The following is a 25,751-nucleotide window of genomic DNA, read 5'->3' as shown; positions in this document are numbered from 1 at the left end:
CGTAAAAGCTAATTTTTTATTTTTTAATCGGATGAAAATCAATTTTATTCAATAAAATCAATTTTGTTAATTAGCTTAAACCAAATTTTTAGTTAATCAAAAACATGTTTAATTTTTTGGTTAACCTTGACAGGGGTAACAATGTACGACCAAGCAATATTATTGAACTGTATTAATTAACCTTAACAGGGTAATAATGAAACCAAGAAATATACTTTATATCAAAAACAGAAATAATATATGAATAACATATTAAAATATATTTTATTAAATTTCACAAAAAAAATAAAAATAAATCACAAAAAAAATACAACTATATATATATATATATATATATATTTTGTATTGAAAATTTCTTAAAATTTAATTTTTGTAGAAATTGAATTCAATTTCAATATTTGAAACATAAATAATTAAATTAATTTTGATGGAATTCAATTCAATTCCATTATTTTCTCTCCAAATCAATTCCAATTCAAATAGATTCTATTTAAAATTTCATTCCATTAAAATTTCACTTAAAACTTAAAACGTATAAAATGTTCTTATAATTTAATTACTTCTTCTTAACTTTTCTCATGCACTTTTTTCCAACGCCTCCTACCTTTCGACACACATTTTTTCTTCCCTCACCACCTTCATTTTCTTCTCTTCCTTTTTTGAAAGATCTATTATGTAGACCTAAAAAAAATATCCACACATATAAATTTTATGTATTTAACTTATATGAATGACACCAAATATTTTTCAGTCTGATTCATCTGAAATTTTAAGTAAAATTGTGTCAATTATAATACTAACAAAAAGTGACATATAAGCTTTAGAATTATCGTAACCTTTAGTTATCCTTTGTTTTACGGCATGAGATAAGGTTTAACGTAATTAAAGTGTTACACTTTTTCTAGCACACAATTTTTTGTTGGAGAGCACACAAATTTTGAAGTATAGCACACAAATTTTTAAAGTATAGCACACTAAATTTTGCACGTAATACAAACTTATCGATATAACACATAAATTTTTGCATATAACACAAATTTTTGAAACGTAGCACACAAATTTTTAAAGTATAACACAATTTTGTACAAACTTATCAATATAGTTAAGGGTGTTTATATTTCAATTTTTTCACATAGAAACTAATTTTAAATCAGTTTATAATGTAATGCATCAATTTAAACTAATTTATAAAAATAAAACTAATTTAAATTAATTTATATGCTAAAACTAATTTTTAACATATAAAAAAAATCATATTTAACCTCTCTCATCTCTCCTCTCTCTTCTCCCTTTTTCCTCTCTTCACCTCTCTCCTTTTTCTCTCATTCCTTTCAACCTCTCTTTTTTTCTTTATATCATCATTTATCTTTTCTTTAGTTTCTTTCTTAATTTCTTTATCTTTATTTTTAAGCTTTTATACAAAGATTTTTTTTGTTTATTATCCTCTTATAAAATATTTTATTCTAATATAATCATAGATTGATCAAACTGAAATTATACATTTATGAGTACAATGTGACACAAAACTTTTAATTATATATACTAAAAAAATTGGTTAAAGGGATTTTTTTGAATATTCCTAGATATAGTATACAAATTTTTGTATATAGCACACAAATTTTGGCTGCAAATGTATTTTTTAGTTAGGTGAGTCAATATTCTGGATATGTAGTCCTCTAAAAATTTATGTGCTGCACATCAAAATTTATGTATTATGCACCAAAATTATTATATTGTACACCAAAATTCATGTACTATGCGTATTTCATTGGTTGGGTGTCAATATTTTGGGTGTATGATCTTTTAAAAATTTTGTGTTGTATACTAAAATTTGTGTGCTGTACACCAAAATTTATGTGTTGTGCATCAAAATTTATGTGCTCTGGTCTCCTGAATATTTATAAGGAAAGAAAATGATGAAGACGATGAATACGATGATAATGATAATAAAAGAGAATGAGAAAAAAAAGAAAAGAAATTAAATAACAATAACAACATTAACAATAACATCATCAAGAAGAAGAAGACAGCGGTGGCAACGGTAGCTGCAACAACGATGACGTTGAAAAAGGAAAAAGAAAAAAGGAACGTAAGAGGAGAAAGAGGAGAAGGAAAAAGAAGAGGAAGAGGAGTGAGAGAGACAGAGTGGGGCGTGAGTTGTTTTTAAATTTTAACAACTTGGTTACTCAAAAGATTTGGACATCTAGCATTTTTGTTATTTTTTAATTAATAACAATATTTTTAAATTTAATATTTTTATATTATTTCAAACTCTAGAATTCAATTCTATATCACTAAAAGTTTTTAAATAAGTTGTTACGAAAAAGAAAATAAAAGGTAGAATTAATAAGAAGAAAATAAGTTCGATCCACTAATTACCGAAAGTAATTTTTTAAATGCAGAAGTTACAATTTCTAACTTTTTGTAAACGTACGTTTAGGACGTAAAATTACTTTTGCTTTCAGATTACAAAAAGTATCTAAATATAAAAAGAAAGCGTTCAATGCACTTAAACGTACTTTTCTTCTTCCTAATGCTAAACCAAACACAAATTATGGGAATACATATATTAATTATAATCTATTTCAAATTAAATGACTTATATAACAGTGATCTCATTTATTATTATAAATGCTAAATTGAATAAGTCATAATTATTTTTTATTGGAATTAAATGAGAATAAAATTAGATATTATCTTTTTTTGAGCTTTAGATATTATTTTTATTTGAGCTTTAGGGTTTAATGGGTGTCATACTCAAATATAGTGACTTTAGAGTTTCGGTCTGCAAAATACCAAAGTTGTCTCTATCGCTCTTTTCTAATAAGAGGAGTTACAATTCAACCTTATCAAAGATACAAAAAATTTTGGTTGAAAAAGATTGAAACAACTCTTCTATCACTTTTATGAGTACATGTACGCTTTCGTATCGTGACATATATTTTTTATGATTTAATATGGATGATTTGAATTATAAAATAATTTATTCTAACAAATAGTATCAGACATATTTATAATTTAGTCATTACAAGTATTTAATTTTATTATCTTTTTAGATTGTATATGTATGTGTTGTTTACATTGAGCATTATTACAGAGTAAAATTGTATATTATAAATAGTATTATGTAGTTCTGTTCATTGTTGTTTTTTTTTTTTTACCAAAGATAGGAGACTCGAATCCACAACCTCTTAATTGAGTATGGGGAGACTATACCATTTGAGCTATAACTCATTGGTTCTGTTCATTGTTGTTACACATACTAATTTAACTTTAATATATATCATGTGTGTGTCATATATAATTATTATTGTTGCACAAACATAAAATTTAATCCTTTTAAGGTTAATGTAATTGATCGCAATTTTTCATATATATTATATGAGACCGTCTTTCTTTTATTTAGTTTGGCAGAATTATATTTTTGATATAATAAGTAATTAATTAATTTATTCTAAAATATTAATAGAGTATTGTTAAATTTTAATTGTTTCGAAATTAATTGTGTGTGTCATTAATATAGGATAAAATTAATTGATTTTCCTTTTAGAATATAAAAAGGGATAAGTATTTTTTTTCGTCCCTAAAGTTTGAGATCAAAATCAAAATTATCCCTCACCTTTTTTTGTTATTAAAATCATCTTCAACGTTACAAAATATTATAAAATCGTCATTTTCTACTTTAATTTTATTTTTTTTACTAAATTATCCTTTTAAATAATAAAATTAATTAAAAAATTAAAACAAAACTAATCCCCCACCCCTCTCACTCCCGTAACCCTCCACCCTTCACCCTCTCACTCCCTCACCCCCTCACACTCCCTCACCCCTTCACCGTAACCCCCCACTCCCTCACCCCACTCCCGTAACCCTTCATCCCCTTCCTCATGCCCCTCTCTTCAAAACCCCAACCCCAATTCTAACCTCAATTTTTTTTCTCTCTGTTTCCGCCGCCCTACTTATTCGAACTCCAACCCCCCACCGCCCTACTCCCCTGTTCCTTGTTCCCTCCCCTTCCCTTCCTCCTACTCCTCTTCGAACTCCCCATTTTCCAAACCCCAATTCTTCTTCTCAAACTTAAACAAAACACCCTCCTCCTTCAGTCAATTCAGCAACAACAACCACAACCACAAAAACAAAAACAACAGCAACAACAAATTCAGCATTTTTAACCAATTCAACAACAACCATAAAATAAATCAATAGAAACTTTAGATTTAACAATTCAACAATCATCATCAGCTACAACTTCAGATCAAAATCAGCAATAATAAAAAAATTTTATGTTCTTCAAAAATTAAAAAAAAAAATAAAAAATGGAAGAACGAAAAGAGGAAGGAAGTGATAAAAATAAAAAAATTTTCTCCTACTGCTGCTGGCGCTGGCACTGTCACAGTTGTGGGTGATGGAACTCAAAGGTGATGGATGAAAACGAAGCAAGAGAAGCATGTGCGGAGAGAGGAATCGGAGGGAGCAAAGAAGCAGAGGAGAAGGGACCCACCGCCACCATCTTCATAACCCACGGATCTGGCTCCGACACCGGTTGGCTCTTCCAGAAGATCTGCATCCTAGGCTATGGCTGCTCCGACAGTGAACGGGCTTGATCTTCTCTGCACCGCATGGAAGTGAAGACGAAGAAGATGAAGGGTTGTTGTTGTGAATGAGAAGAAGAAGAAGATGAAGAAGAAAGAAGATATGAGAAGAAGAAGATGAAAGGTGGGAACTGATAATGATGATAGGATGGGATGGGATTTGGGGTGGAGAGTCAAAGAGTAGGAAGAAGGGAAAAGGGGGATGCTGGGTGTGGGTGGGGTGGGTTTTTATTTTTTTAATATTATTTTTATTAATAGTTAAGGATAATTTGGTCCAAAAAAATAGAAAAGGACGATTTTATAACGTTTTGTAACATTGAGGATGATTTTAATAACAAAAAAAGATTATGAACGAAATTGATTTTGACCCCAGACCTTGGGGACGAAAAAAGTACTTATCCCATATAAAAATTATTGTGTATGTAACTTATGCGAATATTAATCAATCCAAAAGAAGATTTATATTTGGCCAAGTTATATGTACACATTAATAATATTTGAATAAGAAAAAATTAAGAATAAATTGATGTTCATTATTTATGTAAATAATAATCGATCCAAAAGAAGTTTATTGTTTGGCCAAATAATAAGAATTGCATACTTTTGTTTATTTTCTATCAATTATGTGGTCAATAATCAGCCTAAAGGAAGGTTATTATTTTGGCCAATTAATGGAAAATATATGCGATAATAAATAGGTTGCAAAGTTTAAGTTTTCATGTGTGTATTTAGTTGGTCCAAAGAAAGGCTTAATGTGTGACAAGAATTTTTGACAATATTTGATTACTACAATGAGAGTATCACTTACAATTAATTTTTCTATCCAAAGATTGAGAATTAATGTTGTTCTAGATATCTAAATATGGATTTTTTTTCATTATTTAACTAATATTTGTTGCATATTTTTTGTTCTAATCTAGTTACTATGGCTTTAGCTACTAATATTTCTGTACAAGTTAGCAGTATTCCTATGTTGAATGGTACAAACTTTAAGGTTTTGAAGGATATCGTGGAGATTGTCCTCGATTGTATCGATCTGGATATAACTCTTTGAGAGGAGAAATCCACTTCCACCTCAAAAAATCCCAATGAAGTTAAAACATTGGTGGGAGAGATCCAATTGAATGGGCATTATTATTATGAAATGTTCAATTCCTGAGGCATTTCGAGGCTTAATTACTGAGGATAAAGATGCCAAAAAGATCCTGAAAATTGTTGAAAAATTCTTTGATAAGAATGAAAAGGCGGAAGCAAGTAATCTTTGAACAAACTTGTCTCCGTGAGGTATAAAGGTAAAGGGAACATAAGGGAGTACATTATGAAAATGTCTCATCTTATTTCTAAACTGAAAGCACTAAAGTTAGAGTTGTCTGAGGATTTACTTGTGAATTTTATTTTGATCTCACTTCCTATATATTTTGGGCAATTCAAAGAGAGTTATAACACTCTAAAAAATACTTGGTCCCTAATTAACTTATATCTTACTGTGTGCAAGAAGAAGAGAGGCTACAGGGAGATAAGACTGAAAGTCTTCATATGGTTTCATTTTCTCAGTATAAAAGAAAGCGTGATACTACTGTGGATGCGCCTTCTCAGCAGAAAAAGGCTAAGAAACAGGATCAAGTTTCAACCTGTTTCTTCTGTAAGAAGGTGGGACACATGAAGAAGGATTGTACCAAATATGCTACTTGGCGTGCAAAAAGGGTATGATTCTTACTTTTGTTTGTTTTGAAACTAGTTTAAGTTATCCACCTGTTGATACTTGGTGGGTAGATTCTGCTGTTACTTCTGTAAGAAGGTGGAACACATGAAGACGAATTATACCAAATATGCCACTTGGCGTACAAAGAAGAGTATGATTCTTACTTTTGTTTGTTCTGAAGCTAGTTTAAGTTATGCACCTGTTGATACTCGGTGGGTAAATTCTACTACTACTACTACTCATGTAAGTGTTACTATGCAGGGTTGCCTTTGGAGCCGACCGCCAAGTGATGCTAAAAGATATATCTTATGTGGCAGACGGTAATATAATTGCAGTCGAAGCTATAGGAACCTTTAGATTATGTTCTACGAGTGAATTTTATTTGGATTTGTTTGAGACATTTTATGTACTGTCGTTTAGGTAGAATTTAGTTTTGTTTTTGTTTGGACAAGTCAGGTTATTTTTGTTCGTTCGAAAACAATAAAGTCAATCACTTTTATAATTCGAATTATATTTTCTCTAGTCATTTGAAGGATAATGTAACACCCTACCACACAAAAGTTTATGCTTAAGTTTGTAAATCAGAGGTGGAGGAGTATTACGACCTCTAAAAGTAAAATACGTACACACACGCGTATATATATGAAGAATAGTTTAACTAGGAGCCTTGAAAAAAAGTTAAACAAAAGAAACTTGAGATTCACATCACACTCGAAACGGTTAAGAAAAACGCGTGAGTAATAAAACAGAAGAAACACAATACATATGAGATAAGAGTTTCAAAAAGAGATATATATTAACAAGCTCTAGACTCGACCTATGAAACAAAGGCCTTTTTAGTTCTCTAAAGTCGACCTCTAAGATAGACAAAATACAAATCTATACAGAACTAGAGAATAATACATATATATATACAAAAAACAAAGGATAAAGTCCAAAAATAAATCTTCTCTTTAGAAGAGCCTCCAACATGCTCAACGAGGTGTCTCACGTTCTACATCTGAAAATAACAGAATATGTATGGAATGAGAACCGGGGGTTTTAGTATGGTAAAGGTACCCATATAGATAATAAATAATGTCCCGGGAAGCTAAAGGTATTCCAAAATCTCCAATAATTCAAATCAAATCCTAGAGTTCTCACTAAGCCAGAAATAAGGTAACTATATTTAAGGGTTCTAGTCTAACTCGTTGTAATTAGTTCTCTACAAACCTCCCCAAAATCACCAAGTGGAACAACCCTCAACACTCTTCCACCATTTGAGGGATCTCTCAAAAACAAACACAGACAAGACAAACAGAGAAAACACAAATATGAGCACAGATACAACAAATAGATTAAGTAGCTGATAATTACAGTTGACCAAATAGGCAAGCCAAAATAATTGCATACTCAAACAAAACGTACAAGTGCATATGATGCATGTCTGTCATATGGCCGATAATATCATCTGTCGGTTATACAGTCAATCCCGACATGTTCGGTAGCAAACCCTGGATAGAAACACCACATCACGGAGCAAGTGGGACTAAGCTACAACTCTTGCATACTATTCGCTTAACCCAGAGCAAGTGGAACGAACCACTACTCCTACGTACTACCCAGGCGGGTGTTTACAAACTCAATCCAGAGCAAGTAGGACAAACCACAGCCCTTGCATACTACCCAAGCGTCTCAAATACTAACCCAGAGTAATGAAACGAACCACAACCCTTGCTACTATCGAAGTGTTTCAATTACGAACCCGAAACAAGTGGGATGAACCACAACTTTTGCTATTACCCAAGTATTTCAAACATTAACCTTAATTCATTATCACTCAATCAACTTCATTCGTCCTCATCTCTCAACATCATAAATGTTCTTAAGTACACACCTGATCACCATCACCATCATCTCATTCAACAATATCATAATCATCCTCAACACATAACTTGTTCAGCATTATTAGCTCATTTTTAACTAAATTCTTCACTTCACAATCTCCCTCAATCTCAATTTAACTCCCTCAATATGTTTGCACTTACTCCGAAGCCTAAAAACTAGCTATCGAACCTTAAACAAGGTTTACAGAGATTTGGAAAGGTAAAGGAATAGTTAAAAACTCAAAAATTGCACTTTTCAGCGAAAAGACAATGTCGTGTACGCATGAACTGTCTGCGTATGCGAGAATTTTGGACAGAGGAAGGGTTTTGCATATGCATGCATGTTTTCCTATACGCATGAGTGTAAAAGTGACAATGTCGCGTACACAGCCATTGTTCGCATACACGAGTGTGTGGACAGAGCCCATTACTCGCGTCACGTGACACCGTCGCGTACGCAAGTATAACAGTTTGGTCAAAAAGCTGTTAAGTTCAGAAAATCAGTTTTTCACACCAAACTTCGAACATGCATAACTTTTTTGTTAAAAATCATTTTCAGTCTGTTCTTCAAATGTTATAAACCTCACGGACTCCATTTTTATTCAAAATAAGTTTTACAAGATTTGGAATTCGGAAACCAAGTTAAAGCTCGTCAAAGTTGGTCAAAAATAGGTTTTTATCAAAACTTGCCAAAGTCCTCTAGTTTCAAAATCTCCTTTCAAACCAAACCAAATCATACCCAAAAATCAATACCAACCCCTTCTACATTATTACCAAATAGTCCTCAATAACTCTCAATCATTCAAACACCTAAATTAATCAATTTTTCATTTTATCAACTCACTCAACAATTTCCAGGCCAACATAATTCACACCAACACTCATTAATTGTCATATATTTTCATCAATATCAATAATCATCATCAAAATCATTATACACCAATTTTGTTCACATGCTCGTCAATATTTGTCCTCGCTCTATAACATCATACAAATTGATTCAACCTCCATTCAACATTCTCATATCACACACATTTACAACTCTTAATAACAATTCAATCATTCATGCAAATTCAACCTATCTTAAGGTAACTAGCCTATGTTTTCATGCAACATTATATATTAACTACAAGAAACCGAAATCATACCTTGGCCAATTTCTCCTCAAGCTTAGAATACCAAAAAAACTCCTCCTTCACAAGCTTTCAACCACCAAAGCCTCTTTTTCACAACTCCCAAGTCTCCAATTTCACCAATTTCGTTAGTCCCATCCACCAAAACTCTAATTTAAGTACTCAACTTCTCCAATTTGAATTCAATTCAAATGTATCCAATCTAATTTCATTCGATTACATCATAATCAATTCTGGGATTCACTAATTCAATAATTCACAAGGAATTGGTGGTTCCTCACCTTACCCACCGATGATTGGGGCAAAACTCAACAATAACCCAATGTTAGATTATACCTAAACCATCAAAATTGTGAAAAGCACTCAATACCTTTAACCAAAATACGAATTCAGAATGGAAGAGAAAACTGGGCACAAAATACAAAGCTTCTTACCATTTTGTTCAGATAGAATTAAAGAGGATCCCAAGTTGAACGCATGGTCATAAATGACTCGTCAATCAAAGCTCCGGATTGAAAGTTATGAGGAATTGAAATTAGAAATAAAAAGGAGTGGGTTTATGGTTCCATGGTTCACCTTCTCTTCTCAGCATGGAATTGCACAAATGAAGGGGGAAAGAGGTTGAATTCATACTTATATATGGGGTGGAGTGAACCCCACTTGGGTCTGATTCACTAGATTTAGCCGGGTTGGCTCAATTTTGAGCCAAAATTTTTAAAATCAGTGTTTTAATTCGCATTCTAAATATTTTTACTTCTTCAAATTATAAAATTTAATTTTCTAATTTCTTTGACTCATAATTAATTTATTAATTATTTTTTATTAATTTACCGGGTTTTATAGATAATCTATATAAGCTTGATTTGAATTCCTATAATAATGAAATACTGCAAACAGGTACAAAACGAAAACTAAATGAGAATTCGGCATCATTATGACACAAATGCCTAAGTCATATCTTTAAACAGATAATTCATATGCTCGTGTCGAATGGAATTTTTGGACCTCTAAATTTGGTAGACTTTGAAGTCTGCATTGAGTGCATAAAGAGAAAAAGGACAAATGAAAGGAAATTAGGTCCCCAGAGAGCCAAAGATATCTTAGAACTAATACATACCGATATATGTGGCCCAGTCCCTACTGTCTCTTTGAATAACAATGGTATTTTATTACGTTCATAGATGATTACTCTCATTATGGGTATCTATATTTAATTCATGAAAAGTCCTAAGTCTTGGATGTTTTCAAGTCTTTCAAAGCTGAAGTTGAACCTCAACTTAGGAAGAAAATTAAAGCTATCAAATCTGATCATGGTGGTAAATACTATGGAAGACATGATGGTTCAGGTGAGCAACGTCTCAGGCCTTTTGCGCTTTTCTTAGAGGAGTGTAGTATTATTCCACAATACACCATACCAGGAAAATATAATATGAATGATGTTGCAGAGCAAAGGAACCAAACTCTTAAAGATATGGTGAGAAGTATGATTAGTTATTCTTCCTTGCCTGAATCACTTTAGGGAGAAGCCTTAAAGACCGCAATGTACATCCTTAATAGGGTACCAAGCAAAGTAGTTAATGAAACTCCTTATGAAATTTGAACTGGAAAAAGGCCCAATATAAAGTATTTACACATTTGGGGATGTCCAGTTGAGGTGGGACCTTATAGGCCGCATGAGAGAAAATTAGACTCAAGAACAATTAGTTGCTATTTTGTTAGTTACGTTGAGCGTTCACGGGGTACAAGTTTTATAATTCTGCATCAAGGTCTATTTTTGAAATGGAAAATGCGAGATTTCTTGAGGATGTTGAGTTTGGGGGAAGAAAATATTAGGAATATTACTTTTGATTAGCATTCTGTAACTGATAATGATCAGGTCTTTATACCTATTATTGTTCAAGATGCAGTTATAGTACAAGAGCACTATGAGAATCCTACTGTAGATACTCCTACAGTACAGGGGAATAATGAGAATCCTCCTCAATCCCAACCCATACAGCAAGCTCAACAACTCCAAGAAGTGTCGTTAATGAGATCCAATAGAAAAAAGAGAAGTGCAATTTCGGATGAATATGTAGTCTATCTCCAAAAATATGAGGATGACATTAGTTCGTCAGAAAATGACCCAATCAATTTTCTTCAAGTCATACAAAATTATAACTCTAAAAAGTGGATCGATGCCTTGAAAGAAGAGATAAAGTCTATGAAAGACAATGACGTTTGGGATCTCATAAAATTACTTGAAGGTGTGAAACTAATTAATTATAAATGGATATTTAAAACCAAAAGGTATTCTAAGGGTAATGTCGAGGGATATAAAATTCATCTAGTCGCTAAAGGCTTTACTCAAAAGTAAAGCATAGACTATAAAGAGACTTTCTCTTCAATATCATCGAAAGACTCTTTTAGAACCATAATGGCATTAGTAGCTCATTTTGATTTGGATGTAAAGACAGCGTTTCTCAATAGTGATATTGATAAAACGATGTATATGGTACAACAAAAAGAAATTGTATTAGGCGATTCAAAATCTATGGTTTGTAAGTTAAAGAAATCCATCTATGGTCTCAAACAAGCTTTCCCTCAATAGTATCACAAGTTTCATCAAGTCATTATCTCATTAGTTTTGAGGTAAATATTATAGATAAATGTGTTACCGCAAGTTCAGTGGGAATAAATACATATTTTTAGTCTTATATGTTGATGACATTCTACTTGACAATAACGATATAAGATTGTTGCATGAAACTAAGAAATTTCTATCGAACAAGTTTGAAATGAAAGATCTTGGTGATGCCTCTTTTGTATTAGGAATCGAGATACTAAGAGATCACTCTCAAGGTAATCTTGGATTATCACAAAAGAATTATATTGAAAATATTTTAAGTAGATATAGCATGAAAATTCGTAGACCAGTGGACACACCAATAGCTAAAGGAGATAAGTTTAATCTCAAGCAATACCCTAAAAATGATCTTAAGATGACAGCAATGCATGATAAACTTTATGCATCAACACTAGAAAGCTTAATGTATACTCAAGTCTACACACGTCCCAATATATCATTCATAGTGGAAATATTGGATAGATACTTGAGCAATCTTGGCATGGATCATTGGATAGTTGCTAAACACGTAATGCATTATCTGAAGAGAACAAAGGATTAAATGCTTAGTTATCGGAGATTGGAAAATTTGGAAATTATTAGGTACTCTGATTCTGATTTTGCGGGATGCCAAGATAGTAAACGACTATACGCTCTACTTTAGGATGTGTCTTCATGTTGGTTAGAGGAGCTATTGCACGAAAGTCTAACAAACAGACTCTTGTAGCTTCTTCAACAAAGGAGGCAGAGTATGTTACTTGCTTTGAGGCATCCAAACATGGCATATGGTTGCAAAATTTTGTCACTTAGCTTCGTATAGTAGATGACATTGAAAGGCTATTGAAAATATTTTGTGACAATAAGTTAGTAGTACTATACTCCAACAACAATAAGAGCTCAACGAAATCGAAGCATATAGACATCAAGTTCTTAGTTGTCAATGAAAAAGTTCAAGAAAAACATATTTCCATAAAACATATAAGAATATAGTATATATATGCTAGCAAATCCATTAACCAAGGAATTAATCCCTAAAGTCTTTCATGAGCACAATACTCGAATAGGTGTCAATATATGTGATGCCTTAGTTTAGTGGGAGTTTATTTTATACTATATGTCCTATGACAGATATTGAATTATCTTTCTGCAGAATTAAGTTGATGGTTTATTTTATGTTATATGCAACGTTTATTTTGCAATATTTATTTTGTGTTTGATTTCAATAAAGTTTTAAAGTTGGACCAGTTGGAAATAGATATGCACGAGATCACTTAGCATTTAATTTCTATATTACTCATCTAAATTTAATCTATGTTGTTAATTATATTAGTATGATTGTTAGAATTAAAATTTACGAATTGTAAACAATAAAGTATACCAATAAAGTAATCATAGGAGCTGTAAATTGAAGAAATGAAAATGAAAAATATATGAGTATGAGTATTGAGATGAAAAAGAAATACAATAATTTCCTCCTTCGAGATGAGGGTGAAACTCCAAATGAGAGCTAACCAAATTTCTCTGCCTACCACAATAGTGTAGTCCATATCCCTATATATACTATTTTTCTCATCACTAATATTTATTAATACTTATGAATTCTTAATAGCTAATTATTTTCTAATTGGTATATTATATGTTCATATCAACTATCTACCCCTCAAAACAATCTTGCCGTCAAGGTTGGTATTTTCAGGAAAAAGGCATTGAAACTTAAATTCAAATAACAACCAAATGATCTCCTAAAATTATATGGAACTTCTAGTGATATTCCATAATCCACAAAACATAATCTTCCAGGATCCCATTACTTAAAATGCATCAGTGGAAATTGTTTCATCGTAATTGAGCCTCTTATTGTCCCATCAAATAAATTCTTGCCCCTTGCCACAAGTTGATCATTGTCCACTCCAAAGTTGCCACGGCCATTGAATAAAGTTGTAGTCCTAGATTCAGATAAAGCAAGTATTGTTATAGAGGTTCCAATATATGCTCTACATAGAGAGCATCCGTGCCAATAATATAGTCAAATGGAGGACAATAGCCTTATTGTGGCTCTCATATTCTTACTGAAGTTCATGTTGTGCAATCCTAGCTCGCAACTCATCTTTTGATGCAGCATCAACAATACTAGTTGTGGAATTCTTGGAGATGGTTACTTTGCAAGCAATACCAAACTGCTCAACTGAGATGTTCTCAACAAATAGTCCCAAATTATTGACTTAGAACTCAGCACCTGCCAATATAGCAAGGTCTTGAAGTAGGGGCTTTCTATGCTCACCAAATCCAAGAGCATTGATGGTAGCAACATGAAGAATACCCTGTAACTTACTCACAACAAGGGTAGCCAAAGGCTCACCAGTGACTTCCTCAACAATTACAAGTAAAGGAGGTCTCACTTGAGCTCTTTTCTCCAATAGAGGAATTATATCTTTAATTGTCGAACTCTTCAGATTTGTAATCAAGACTCTTACATTCTCGAATCCAATAATCAACTTTTCAAGGTTTGTAACAAATTGAAAGAAGGTATGTCCTCTGTCAATCTCCATTCCTTCTTCAACTTCAACGGTAGTCTCAAATGATGATGAAAACTCATTGGATAAGACACCCTCTGGTCCCACCTTGTCAATTGCCTCAGAAATTGTTTGCCCAACCAACTCGTCATTTTCTGCAGAGATAGAAACTACCCCTGCTCGTATTCCTTTTTCCCCTTGATCCTTCATCTTGCCACCACTACTAATTAGGAGTACAATCAACATCTCCTCCCTGTTTTTGACACAATCCAATTTCACGTGCCACCCAATTTGGACGATGTCGACGCCGACTTCCTCTCTTACGGATTTAATAATTGTTGTTGACAGTGACGTTGCTTCTTTTGTATTGCACACTTGTACCCTTACCTCATCCTGATTCACCTCGGTGACATTGGCGGGGCATGCGCCTCTGCTGGCGGACCCTCCTTGGTGCAGCCAATCATGATCTTTGTAGAGATCGGGATCTTCACCTTTGCTACGGTTACCGCCCTATTCTTGGTGTCTTGGTTGCGTGGTGTTATCTTGGTAGTTGTGATCTCACAGCCTCGATTCCATGGAAACGCCGCCGCCATGAGTGCCGGTGGTTTAGCCACTATCGGAGAAGCACATCGGAACCAACCTTGGTGAAGATCTCTGTTGGAACTCAGCGCTGCCACCATGTGACTATTCATCGCTCGCAGTTCTCCTTCTCACATTGCAATAATGCCACCGCTAAGCACACCCACAGAACCACTCGCGCTGCCGTCCTCGTTGCCACGCTGGACCCAGCTGCCGCCTTCCTTCACAGTGTCATCTCCTTCCTCCTTCATGACGGCACCGACCGCAGTACCGCTATTGGTCGTGCGTCGCATGCCACTGTGACTTGTAGATGTACCGTCACCGCTGATGGCATCTTCTTCCTCAACTGGATCTATTACTTTCAGATCTGAATGCTCCAAATGCAGATCTAAGTTTTCTTTTAAATTTACTCTATTCTAGCAAATTTCTGGCAAAAGTAGGCGCATATTGGGTTGGAATTGATAGAGAAAAGTCAGATCAAAAGTATCCCAATGTGCATGTGAATTCCGGTAACTCCATAGTTGAAACCATATTGAAGATCGACACGAGAAATCACTCGAAACTTCTAACAACCTCTGAGCTTTCGGAGTGCCACGAACATCCTAGAATTGCCCACTAAAATGGACTATCTGTAACCGTTGATTCCATCGAATATAGTGAAGGTATTTTCAACGACTTGAGTTCCTTCCGCCATGGAAGACTCTCAATGAGAGCACCAATATTAAAATTAAAATTTACGAATTGTAAACAATAAACTATACCAATAAAGTAGTCATATGAGCTGCAAATTGAAGAAATGAAAATGAAAAATATATGAGTATGAGTATTGAGATGAAGAAGAAATACAGTCATTTTCTCCTTCAAGTTGAGGGTAAAACTCCAAATGAGAACTAACTAAATTTCTCTACCTATCACAATAGTGTAGTCCATATCCTTATATATACTATTTTTCTCATCACTAATATTTACTAATATTTATGAATCCCTAATAGTTAATTATTTCCTAATTCGTATATTATGTGTTTGTATCAACGGTGATTATCGTAGTTCAGTCACGACACTAATGTGATAAAAGTTGCGATAATTCTATAACTAACATACAAGACGGACCAGTTGTTAAAGTAATAAGGAAAATAGCATTCAGATACTCGCATAAAATTTATAAGATGTGATTATCTCAAGAAAGAATATATGTATAGTCCAAGTGGGAGATTGTTGAGAAATTATTTAATTTTCTAATTTGTTTGTGGGTAATACATATATTAATTATAATTACAAATTATGTTATTTCAAATTAAATGACTTATATAACAGTAATCTCATTATTATTATAAATGCTAAATTGAATAAGTCATAATTACTTTTGATTTGGAATTAAATGAGAATAAAATGAGATACTATCTTTATTTGGGCTCTATATACTATTTTTATTTGGGTTTTAGGGTTTAATGGGTGCCATACTCAAATATAAATAGTGACTTTAGGATTTTGGTTCGGCGGTTCTCAAGATACCAAAGCCGTCTCTGTCACTCTTTTTTCATTAGAAGAGTTACAATTTAGCCTTATCAGAGACACAAAAAATTTTAATTGAGAAAGATTGAGACAACTCTTCTATCACTTTTATGAATACATGTACGCTTTTGTATTGTGACATTATTTTTTATGGTTTAACATGGATGATCTGGATTATAAAACAATTTATTCTAACACAAGGAGCCACCTTTGGCTAGTAGACCTAGCTGGCATTAAGTGTGTAGGAAAAACTAAAGTTAAAGGAGAAAGGTTTAAAAAATCTCAATTCATAAATAAATCTCTATCTGCTCTCGTTGACGTTACTTTAGCTCTTGTCTCTAAATCTGCACATATTTTTTATAGGTATCGTTTTTTCTGTTGTACACATTCTCATATAATGAATTCATTATTTAACTCATTTCTATGTCATTTGAATAAGGAACTCAAAGTTGACCCATACACTTTAAAGCTCCTTAGAAGGAGATTGTAAAACATCAATGTTTGTCTAACTTAACAAATGATGGAGTTTATTTAGAAAGATGTGAATTTATATGGATTCTATATATTCAATTTGGTCAAACTATTTTTATTAGTTATGGTTACAAAAATGATTCTAATGTATATGCATCTAAAATCTATAATTTAATACCTTACATATTATTTAAATAACTTAATTCTAATATTAGGATTTAATTAATTTAGTTTCAAAAGAATTTGAAAATTAATCTCAATTTATTACTTAAGTCTATTTAATTTAGATATATAATATTTAATTATTAATTTTTAATTTTATAAAATAAAATAATGAAAATGTTATAATACTATTTGACATATTTCTAACTTAATAACGCACAATAACCAAACTCGTAATGAAAGTATGAAACACAATTCATGAATATCGAGAGTTAAACCCTGTTTTGGTATATGAAATTAATGAGTTGTACTGATTTGATCTATGATTTTTTAATTGTTATAATTTAATCTTTTAAATTTAAAAAAATGCATTAATATAATTTTTCGTGTATTTTTCATTGTTGGAATTCAACACTTAGTGGCATAATTCAATTTTTTTTTTACCAAAAATAGGAGACTCGAACCCGCAACCTCTTAAATGAGTATGGAGAGACTATGTCATTTGAGCTATTACTCATTGGCAAAAATTTGGAAAGATATGTGACTCGAACCCGCGCGACTTCTTAATTGAGTATGGAGAGTCTATGCCATTTGAGCTATAACTCATTGGCAGCATAACTCAAACCTTGTTACATTAGACATATTAAAAATGATATGATATACATTTTAGCGTTAAACACGTCCCTTTTAATATTGTCCAAACCCTGAAATGATATCATTTAGTGCTCTTTTAGCGTCAAAACGTGTACAATGTTGTTATAATATGTCTAACATAACAAAATTTGAGCTATCTTACTGACAAGGGGACTATATTGATACACTTTTTTTAATCTAAATGATTGAATTTTGACAATTAAAAAGTCAAAAATTAAATCAATGTAACTCATCAATTTCAGATATCAAAGTGGAGTTTAACTCGAATATCGCCAAACACAATACTTGATGAAGGATTCATGTTCAATTCATAAATAATAGTCTTAATTATAATTCGGGAGATTATCAAATTCAGCATATCAAATATATCAACTATAATAAATTTAAGAGAAAATTTCAATTCTTTTATTTGAGAGATGCTAAAAAGATATTATTTTTCTCTCTATTTATAAAATTTACATCTTTTTCTCTTATAATTTTAATTTATTTTAAATTTTTTGTATTAATTAATATTAATTTTATCTATTTTTTAAAAAAATAAATTAAAATGGATTAAAATTTTTTTTAAAAAATTATAAGGGATATACATTTTTTTTTACCAAAGATAGGAGACTCGAACCCGTAACCTCTTAATTAAATATGTGAAGATTATGTCATTTGAGCTATAACTCATTGGCATAAAGGATATATATTTTATAAATAAGAGAATAAGAGTGTCATTTTAGTATCTAAGAAAGGAGAGTAGAATTTTTTCTAAATTTAATTAAAAGTAAATAAAAGATTAAAAAAAATTATCCTATTCAACAAATCTCAGCTTGTTCTATTCTAGTAAAAGTGTAAAACAGTAACCAAGCAATTATACGTGCACAAGAATGCTGAAGATTGCATGAGGGCGTGGCATGTTTAGCATTTTGTGATGTTAGAACTTAGAAGTGATCAAGTGTGAACATTCGAAGATGAGAGCATCTCTAATTGTCAGACCTTCCAAATTAAAAGTGGCTCCTTGCTTATCTCTATGGCCAAGATTCAAGATTGTGATGAAAAGCACACATTTCAATGACTTTAGCATACGTGGCACTATACTACTGGTCCATGTCGCCGTTTCTCACAAGTGGCTCTGGCAATTTTTTGAAGAAAATGCCACAAACAAGATAAGGAACCATGAATCCATGATGTTCTCAAATACTGCTACTTTAATCCCTTCCTCATATTCTTCCAAAACTCTTATCTATATCTTTCCACTTCCCACCATAAAATATTTTAAATGCCAATTATGTATTAATTAATAATCATTGTGGGTCCTAATTTATTACCTTCCATAAAATATTCTCTCCATCAATTTTATATATCCATTTGTTGAAGGAATTATCATTTAAGTTCCGTTTGCTTATGCATCAACGGTTTGTTGGAGTTATCTTAGTCTTAAAAATTTTTTTTTCTCATTTTCAAAATACGAAATAAAATACAGGTGCTGCTAATTTGCGAATAAGATATTGCTGATTTAGTAGTACTTTGTTATTCTAATCAAAGATAGATAAAATTTCAATTTGATAATTTTTTAATATTAAATTTTAAATATGTCAATCGAATTTACACTTTTTTTACTAAATTAGATAATTTTTTACGATTTAATTTTATAAATAATTAATTTTATATTATCACATTAATAAAAATAATTAATTTTGACATTTATCATTTAAAAATTAACTATATTCATTAATATGATTGAATAACTATATACAATTTTTTACAAGTAATTATGCCGCAATTTTATGTCTTATATATTTGATTTTAAGTTTTTAATTTTTTTTTAAGGTAACCTTAGTTTTCGTTACCCTTAGGGCCTTAGGCCTTATCCTGACTGCTTGCTTTTATATCGATCACTAAATTACTAATGCTTTAAGTATTTTGGTTAAAATGGAAACTTTTCATAATTTGTGATGTAGGGAATTAGCCTAATTAGAGAATTCAATAAGCCTTGATTATGATACTAAATTATTTATGGATTGTTTAATCTCACGTTAGATTATTTTTTAAAAAATAACATAAATAAAAAATGGATTTTATTTTTTATTGCCAATCCACTAATAATAGAAGAAATTAAAAAAAAAAATAATAGAGAAGAAAAAGGAGAGCCTTTATAAAGCGTAAAATACTGGCTTTTATTGTGTTCCCCACACGAAAACTCTCTCGACTTTGTTTTTCACAATCTCGTCTTTGTTTCTCACTCTCAACCATTCCAAGTCCATGGATCCCTACAAGGTACGCAAACTCCTAATCATAAGCTCATTCATATCGATTTCCGTTCCTCTGAAAACGATTCTCGTGAATCTGTTAAAGCTAAGCCTATTGGTTTTGACTTTTGATGCTTCTTTGAAGTTTTGTTTAATTGAGCCATTTTTTGCGGATCAATTTAATTGTGAAACGGTGTTTGGTGATTGAAATCATTGCCTTTTTTCTCCGTTTCATACAGTACCGGCCATCCAGCGCCTTCAACTCTCCGTTCTGGACCACAAACTCCGGTGCTCCCGTTTGGAACAACAACTCATCCCTAACCGTTGGAAATAGAGGTTTCTTCTTATTCTTTATCCTTTTTGGGCGATGAATAATTTTCTGTGTCTAGAGGTTATGTATATATATTGGATTTGTGATGTATATATTGTATAATTTTACATATTAACTTATTTGAATGCTTTCTTATTTGCTTAATATTGCTGAAATCCCTAGGAAATAACATACTTTTTAATGTGGTTTGATTTGATTTTCTTCCATTTATGAATAATTTTGATTTGTTAAACACTCTTATCTTTGTGATGATTATATTTTTTATTTCAAGGTTATCTGATTGTCAAGTGTAGACTGTGGAGTATTTAGTTGTAGTAGTTCCGTATCTTTTCTTATGTTTAAACAAAACACACTGTATTTTTTTCCTTTGTTTGTTTTGGAATTTTTATTTATAGTTTGGGTTTGTTAAGGAGGGTGTTTATGTATCCCATCTGTTTGTGTAAAGCTAGGATGTGAATTTAGATGAGTGTTGTTTCACTGAATTTTCTTTTTTTTTTCTTTAACCCTTTTGGCAGGTCCAATTCTCCTAGAGGATTATCATCTTGTCGAAAAGCTTGCAAACTTTGACAGGGAACGGATCCCAGAACGTGTTGTCCATGCTAGGGGAGCAAGTGCAAAGGGTTTCTTTGAGGTCACACATGACATTACTCACTTGTCATGTGCCGATTTCCTTCGCGCCCCCGGAGTTCAGACACCCATTATTGTCCGTTTCTCAACTGTTATTCACGAGCGTGGCAGCCCTGAAACCTTGAGGGATCCTCGTGGTTTCGCTGTGAAGTTTTACACCCGGGAGGTAATCATTTAGGACCATACCACACAATTTAATAAATATACCTTTCAATGTCAAATATTAAAAGATGTTTTATATGTTTAAATGTATTTATCTTTTGAAGCAATTTCATTATTCCTGTTTTTGCTCCGTGAATACAGGGTAACTTCGACCTTGTTGGAAACAACTTTCCAGTCTTCTTTGTTCGCGATGGGATGAAGTTTCCAGACATGGTCCATGCCCTTAAACCCAATCCCAAGTCCCACATCCAGGAGAATTGGAGGATTCTTGACTTCTTCTCCCACCACCCAGAAAGCCTTCACATGTTCACCTTTTTGTTTGATGATGTGGGTGTCCCACAAGATTACAGGCATATGGACGGTTCTGGTGTTAACACTTATACTCTGATCAACAAGGCTGGGAAAGTACACTATGTTAAATTTCACTGGAGGCCCACATGTGGGGTTAAGTGTCTGTTAGAGGATGATGCTGTTAAGGTCGGAGGATCCAACCACAGCCATGCTACTCAAGATCTTTATGATTCGATTGCTGCGGGCAACTATCCTGAGTGGAAACTGTACATTCAAACTATAGATCCCGACCATGAAGACAAATTTGACTTTGACCCGCTTGATGTGACTAAGACCTGGCCCGAGGACATCTTGCCCCTGCAGCCTGTTGGTCGTTTGGTCTTGAACAAGAACATAGATAATTTCTTTGCTGAGAATGAGCAACTTGCATTCTGCCCTGCAATTGTGGTACCTGGTGTTTACTATTCAGATGACAAGTTGCTTCAGACTAGGATATTCTCTTACGCTGACACACAAAGGCACAGGCTTGGACCAAACTATTTGCAGCTCCCTGTTAATGCTCCCAAGTGTGCTCACCACAACAATCACCATGAGGGTTTTATGAACTTCATGCACAGGGATGAAGAGGTGAATCTTTATCTTTGTCTGCAATTTTCTTATTCAAATTTTGGATCAGAAGCTGGTTGCCACTTTAAAGTAGTGCTTTTACCTTTTTTGTACATATATAACTCTTGTGATATTGCGAAATGCTTTTAGCTGCTTTCATTCTTTTTCTCTGTTGACTGAATGCTTGATTTCACAGATCAATTACTTCCCTTCAAGGTATGATCCTGTTCGTCATGCAGAAAAGGTCCCCATTCCTTCGGTTATTCTCAATGGAAGGCGTGAGAAGGTATGTTCTGATGGATTTCTTATTGTGAATGTGAATACTTCATATTTAAATGTCTTCCAACTTGAAATCAGTTATATTTCTTAGTTGCCAATAAAGTTAGGCCAAAGTTAATATGAAAGCTAGTTGATTTCAAAATGTCTCCTTTATTGATCAACAATGTGTAAGCAACTCTACATCTTAATGCAGACCATAATTGAGAAGGAGAACAACTTCAAGCAACCAGGAGAGAGATACCGTTCTTTTGCACCTGAGAGGTTCCTGTCATAAACCAATTATGTGATTAATACAATATATTATATTTGCTGATGTCTGTATAACTGGATTCTCTCTGCTTGTTCTGCAGGCAAGATAGATTTATCCGCCGATGGGTCGATGCTCTGTCTGACCCACGTGTCACCCATGAAATCCGCAGCATCTGGATCTCATACTGGTCTCAGGTGAGACTTGAAGTGCAAATTGATCGCTTGATGAACTTTATTTTCATGAATGCCGAATGAATCTATACTGGTTTGCTCATTCAATGTTTCTCTTTGTATCGTTACGCAGGCGGATCGTTCTCTTGGTCAGAAATTAGCATCTCATCTGAACGTGAGGCCAAGCATCTAAGGCTGTTTGGCACACCAAAGCAGAGTTTGTTTGCAAGAGTTGCAGATGTGGAAGGATTATGATAAGGATAATGCCAGTTTGGATCACTTTAAAGGGTTGATATAGCAATATATTTGTGTTGTATACCAAATACCAAATATATACCTACAAATTTGTCTATGCAACTCCTTTAAGCTGTTGTCTCAAAATAAATAATGTTTTGTTTCCGTTATTTATAACTAGGTTTTTGAGCACTCTTCTCTCTGGTGTAATTTCTTATGCATGCCGTCTTGAGAAAGTAATAGCATTCCACAGAATAATTAAGATATTGTAACTCTATCCAACCTCTAAAGCCTTTGATTATGTTTCCTAAATAATGCGGCTTATGGGATCTAATTAGTGGTCATATGTGGTGTTGGACTGTTGGTCAAGTTTTTTTTTGTCATTGGTTATTATTTCAATGCCCTAAAGACAAACTGGGCTATCTTTTACGGGCCCCTTATATTTTGTTTTCGATGTTTTTTTTCATTCAAAAATATGTTAAGTGGACTTTTTTTTTTGGACTTAGAGTTGACTTTCTTTAGAAAGTCCCAACGTGTTCCGGTCCCCAAAGAAAAACAAATGAACAATGCAGTCCTAGCATACACTACCCAAAAAAAAAAGCCCTAACATATATTGCACGAATTTGGTAATAAAAAATGTTAAAAATGTTTATAAATTTATTTATGAAGGTTAAAATGGTTGTACGGAAGAGGATAAGGGACAGTTAAATTTGGCTACCACTTGGTTCCATATTTAGCTATTTATGAATAAATGAAACTAATTTTATCTGTAGATTTCTATAAATGAAAATTTATAATTTACACAAAAATTGAAAAAGTTCAGTGGCTAGAGGGCAATTGTTATACCATACCCGATATGCTTCTTCCTTCTTCAAACCTGAAAGTTGCAAGCCTTCGTTCTTCAAACGTACGATCGTAATCACAACCCCAACTTACGCCTACACCCAACAACTCTACAAGTGTTTTGAGAATGTTGACGGGAAAAATGGTGAAATTATCATTTATCAAGCGAGAAAAAATTTTAAACGGACTCTGACAATTACCTCAAAAGACAACAAGGTTCTTAACAAAAAAAAAATACTCTTTTCTATCCCTGATCCCTGATCTTTACTTTTATGAGACTGATTAGCTCCTATATTAATATTTTCTATTGATATTATCAGAATAAGCCTACATGATATGTTAAATTGTTGATTTATCCATTAAGAACTAACTAGGATTAATAAATTCTTTTTTGTTGGGAGTCTCATTGTCTTTTAAGGATAATTATCAAGACCATTTAGTTTTTATTTTTATTTTTCTATTATCTTTTTCAGATACATTAGCTAAATTTACTATGTAAAACTAAAAAATATTAGTGATTTTTAGATTGTTTTTACTTATAAAAATTAAATAGAGAATACATTAGTGATTAACATGTCACATAAGTATGTTTTGAAAAGAGATCATTGATAGAGGGACTAACAAATCCCACAAAATTAAATATAAAGGCTGGAAAGAATATTTTTTTAGTTTGAGAGCCTTATAGTACTTCAACAAAATTATCAGGGACCGAGTTGGATATTCACTCTTTATCAAGCAGGTTTGACATTAATTGTAAAGAAATTTTGTTTAGTGAAAGATAAAATTGAATAAAAAGTAAATTTTAACTAAATTTCAAAAAGATATGTGTATTACACATGACAACTTTTTTTGGTGGATTTTTTTATTAAAACAGTAATTTTTATTCTTCACTAAAATTTCATTTTTTCTTTTGCACTATTCCTTTTTTTTTTTAGTTTTATTGCTGTATATACTAAGTAGAGTTTGAATTTCGATATTTATTTAAACGAATTAGTGAGTTAACCATTAAATTAGTGAGTTAACCACTAAACCTACCGAGTTTGAGGCTATTCTAATTGCAAACATATTGTATGTGATAAAGGAAACTTGCCTCTGAATTGGCCCAAATGCTATTTTCATTGCCAATTGGGAAAGTGGGAATAGTCCAGTCGGTACCAAGTACATGATCATGTGTTTTCTCTCCCATATGTTCCTAGTTCAATTCCCATGTAAAACACACCAAATAAATAAATAAACAAAAAGAAAAAAAAATTAAAATAGAAGAAGAACGCCACGTTGCTATGTTCATGATCTGTCCGGTATCAGCAAAATTTTGGATTGGGTATTAAACCAGACAATGCATAAATTAAAACGTTTGAATGTTAATTTAACTAGTTCAATGGGATACATGTAGACATGACGTAGTAATTATCCTTGATAACATTGCAGAGAATTCAGATCTCGTATTACTTATACATAACTTTATATTTTTAAGATTTTTTAAAAATGGGTGACTACTCGTATTCTTACATTACCTTATCATGTGTTCAAGTTAAATTTATTTGAGAGTAAGAAATTTGTTTTAGCAGAGTGCATTTTTAAGAATTTTCAACCATGTTATTATTAACGAAGGAAATTGTTAGCAGAGTTTTTGAAGTTTTTAATTTGTTTTAGCTAATAATAAAGCATGTTTAACATAACACATAACAAACAAACAAAAAAGTGGAGTTGAGGGTAGAAAGTTAAAACATACTGTGTGAGAGAAGCAACATTTCTGGGCAAAGAAGGACTATATATAATTCCATTCCACTCCTGCAAAAAATATCAGCTGTATGTATAGGAACACGTTATGTGAATATATAATTAAGCCCTAAACAAATTAATACCATTATTAGAAACCACGCAAGAGCTAACTCACACACACACACACACATATATATATATATATATAGACTTC

The 25,751-nt window shown here is 32.4% G+C and overlaps 3 protein-coding genes across 6 annotated transcripts in view; 1 reads left to right on the top strand and 2 right to left on the bottom strand.

Annotated features, from left to right (window-relative positions):
• On the bottom strand, positions 13,705 to 15,102 carry LOC107607475 (ruBisCO large subunit-binding protein subunit alpha-like). Its single transcript, XM_016309425.1, has 4 exons — positions 14,813 to 15,102; positions 14,134 to 14,663; positions 13,968 to 14,082; positions 13,705 to 13,843 (listed from the first exon to the last, which is right to left on the bottom strand). The coding sequence occupies exons 1-4, from the start codon at positions 15,100 to 15,102 to the stop codon at positions 13,705 to 13,707; spliced, it is 1,074 nt and encodes a 357-aa protein (XP_016164911.1).
• The window catches only part of LOC107609667, an 8,626-nt gene continuing 1,259 nt past the window's right edge, over positions 18,385 to 25,751 (bottom strand). Inside the window, exons 2-5 of one of the 4 annotated variants that reach the window (XR_002350177.1) lie at positions 25,548 to 25,606; positions 24,906 to 25,007; positions 23,824 to 23,925; positions 22,449 to 22,583 (exon numbers count right to left, since the gene is read on the bottom strand). Coding sequence is in view for 2 of the 4 variants with exons in the window: in XM_021106063.1 (XP_020961722.1) it covers positions 18,866 to 18,905; positions 24,906 to 25,007; positions 25,548 to 25,606 (201 nt within the window). In the remaining 2 variants the exon portion in view is untranslated. Of the gene's footprint in view, positions 18,906 to 22,448; positions 22,584 to 23,823; positions 23,926 to 24,899; positions 25,008 to 25,547; positions 25,623 to 25,751 lie in introns of those variants that run through there. The other 3 variants (XM_021106063.1, XM_016311678.2, XR_001613225.2) reach the window with 3 other exon arrangements.
• Positions 19,905 to 23,316, top strand: LOC107609666 (catalase isozyme 1). Its single transcript, XM_016311675.2, has 8 exons — positions 19,905 to 20,050; positions 20,262 to 20,358; positions 20,869 to 21,146; positions 21,284 to 22,060; positions 22,236 to 22,325; positions 22,512 to 22,579; positions 22,669 to 22,762; positions 22,872 to 23,316. Exons 1-8 carry the CDS (start codon positions 20,036 to 20,038, stop codon positions 22,929 to 22,931), a joined length of 1,479 nt encoding a protein of 492 aa, XP_016167161.1. The 5' UTR covers positions 19,905 to 20,035; the 3' UTR covers positions 22,932 to 23,316.

Source organism: Arachis ipaensis, chromosome B07, assembly GCF_000816755.2.
Source record: "Arachis ipaensis cultivar K30076 chromosome B07, Araip1.1, whole genome shotgun sequence".
Lineage (NCBI taxonomy): Eukaryota > Viridiplantae > Streptophyta > Magnoliopsida > Fabales > Fabaceae > Arachis > Arachis ipaensis.
The sequence above is the reverse complement of the archived record's forward strand: the minus strand, read 5'-3'. Positions and strand labels throughout refer to the sequence as shown.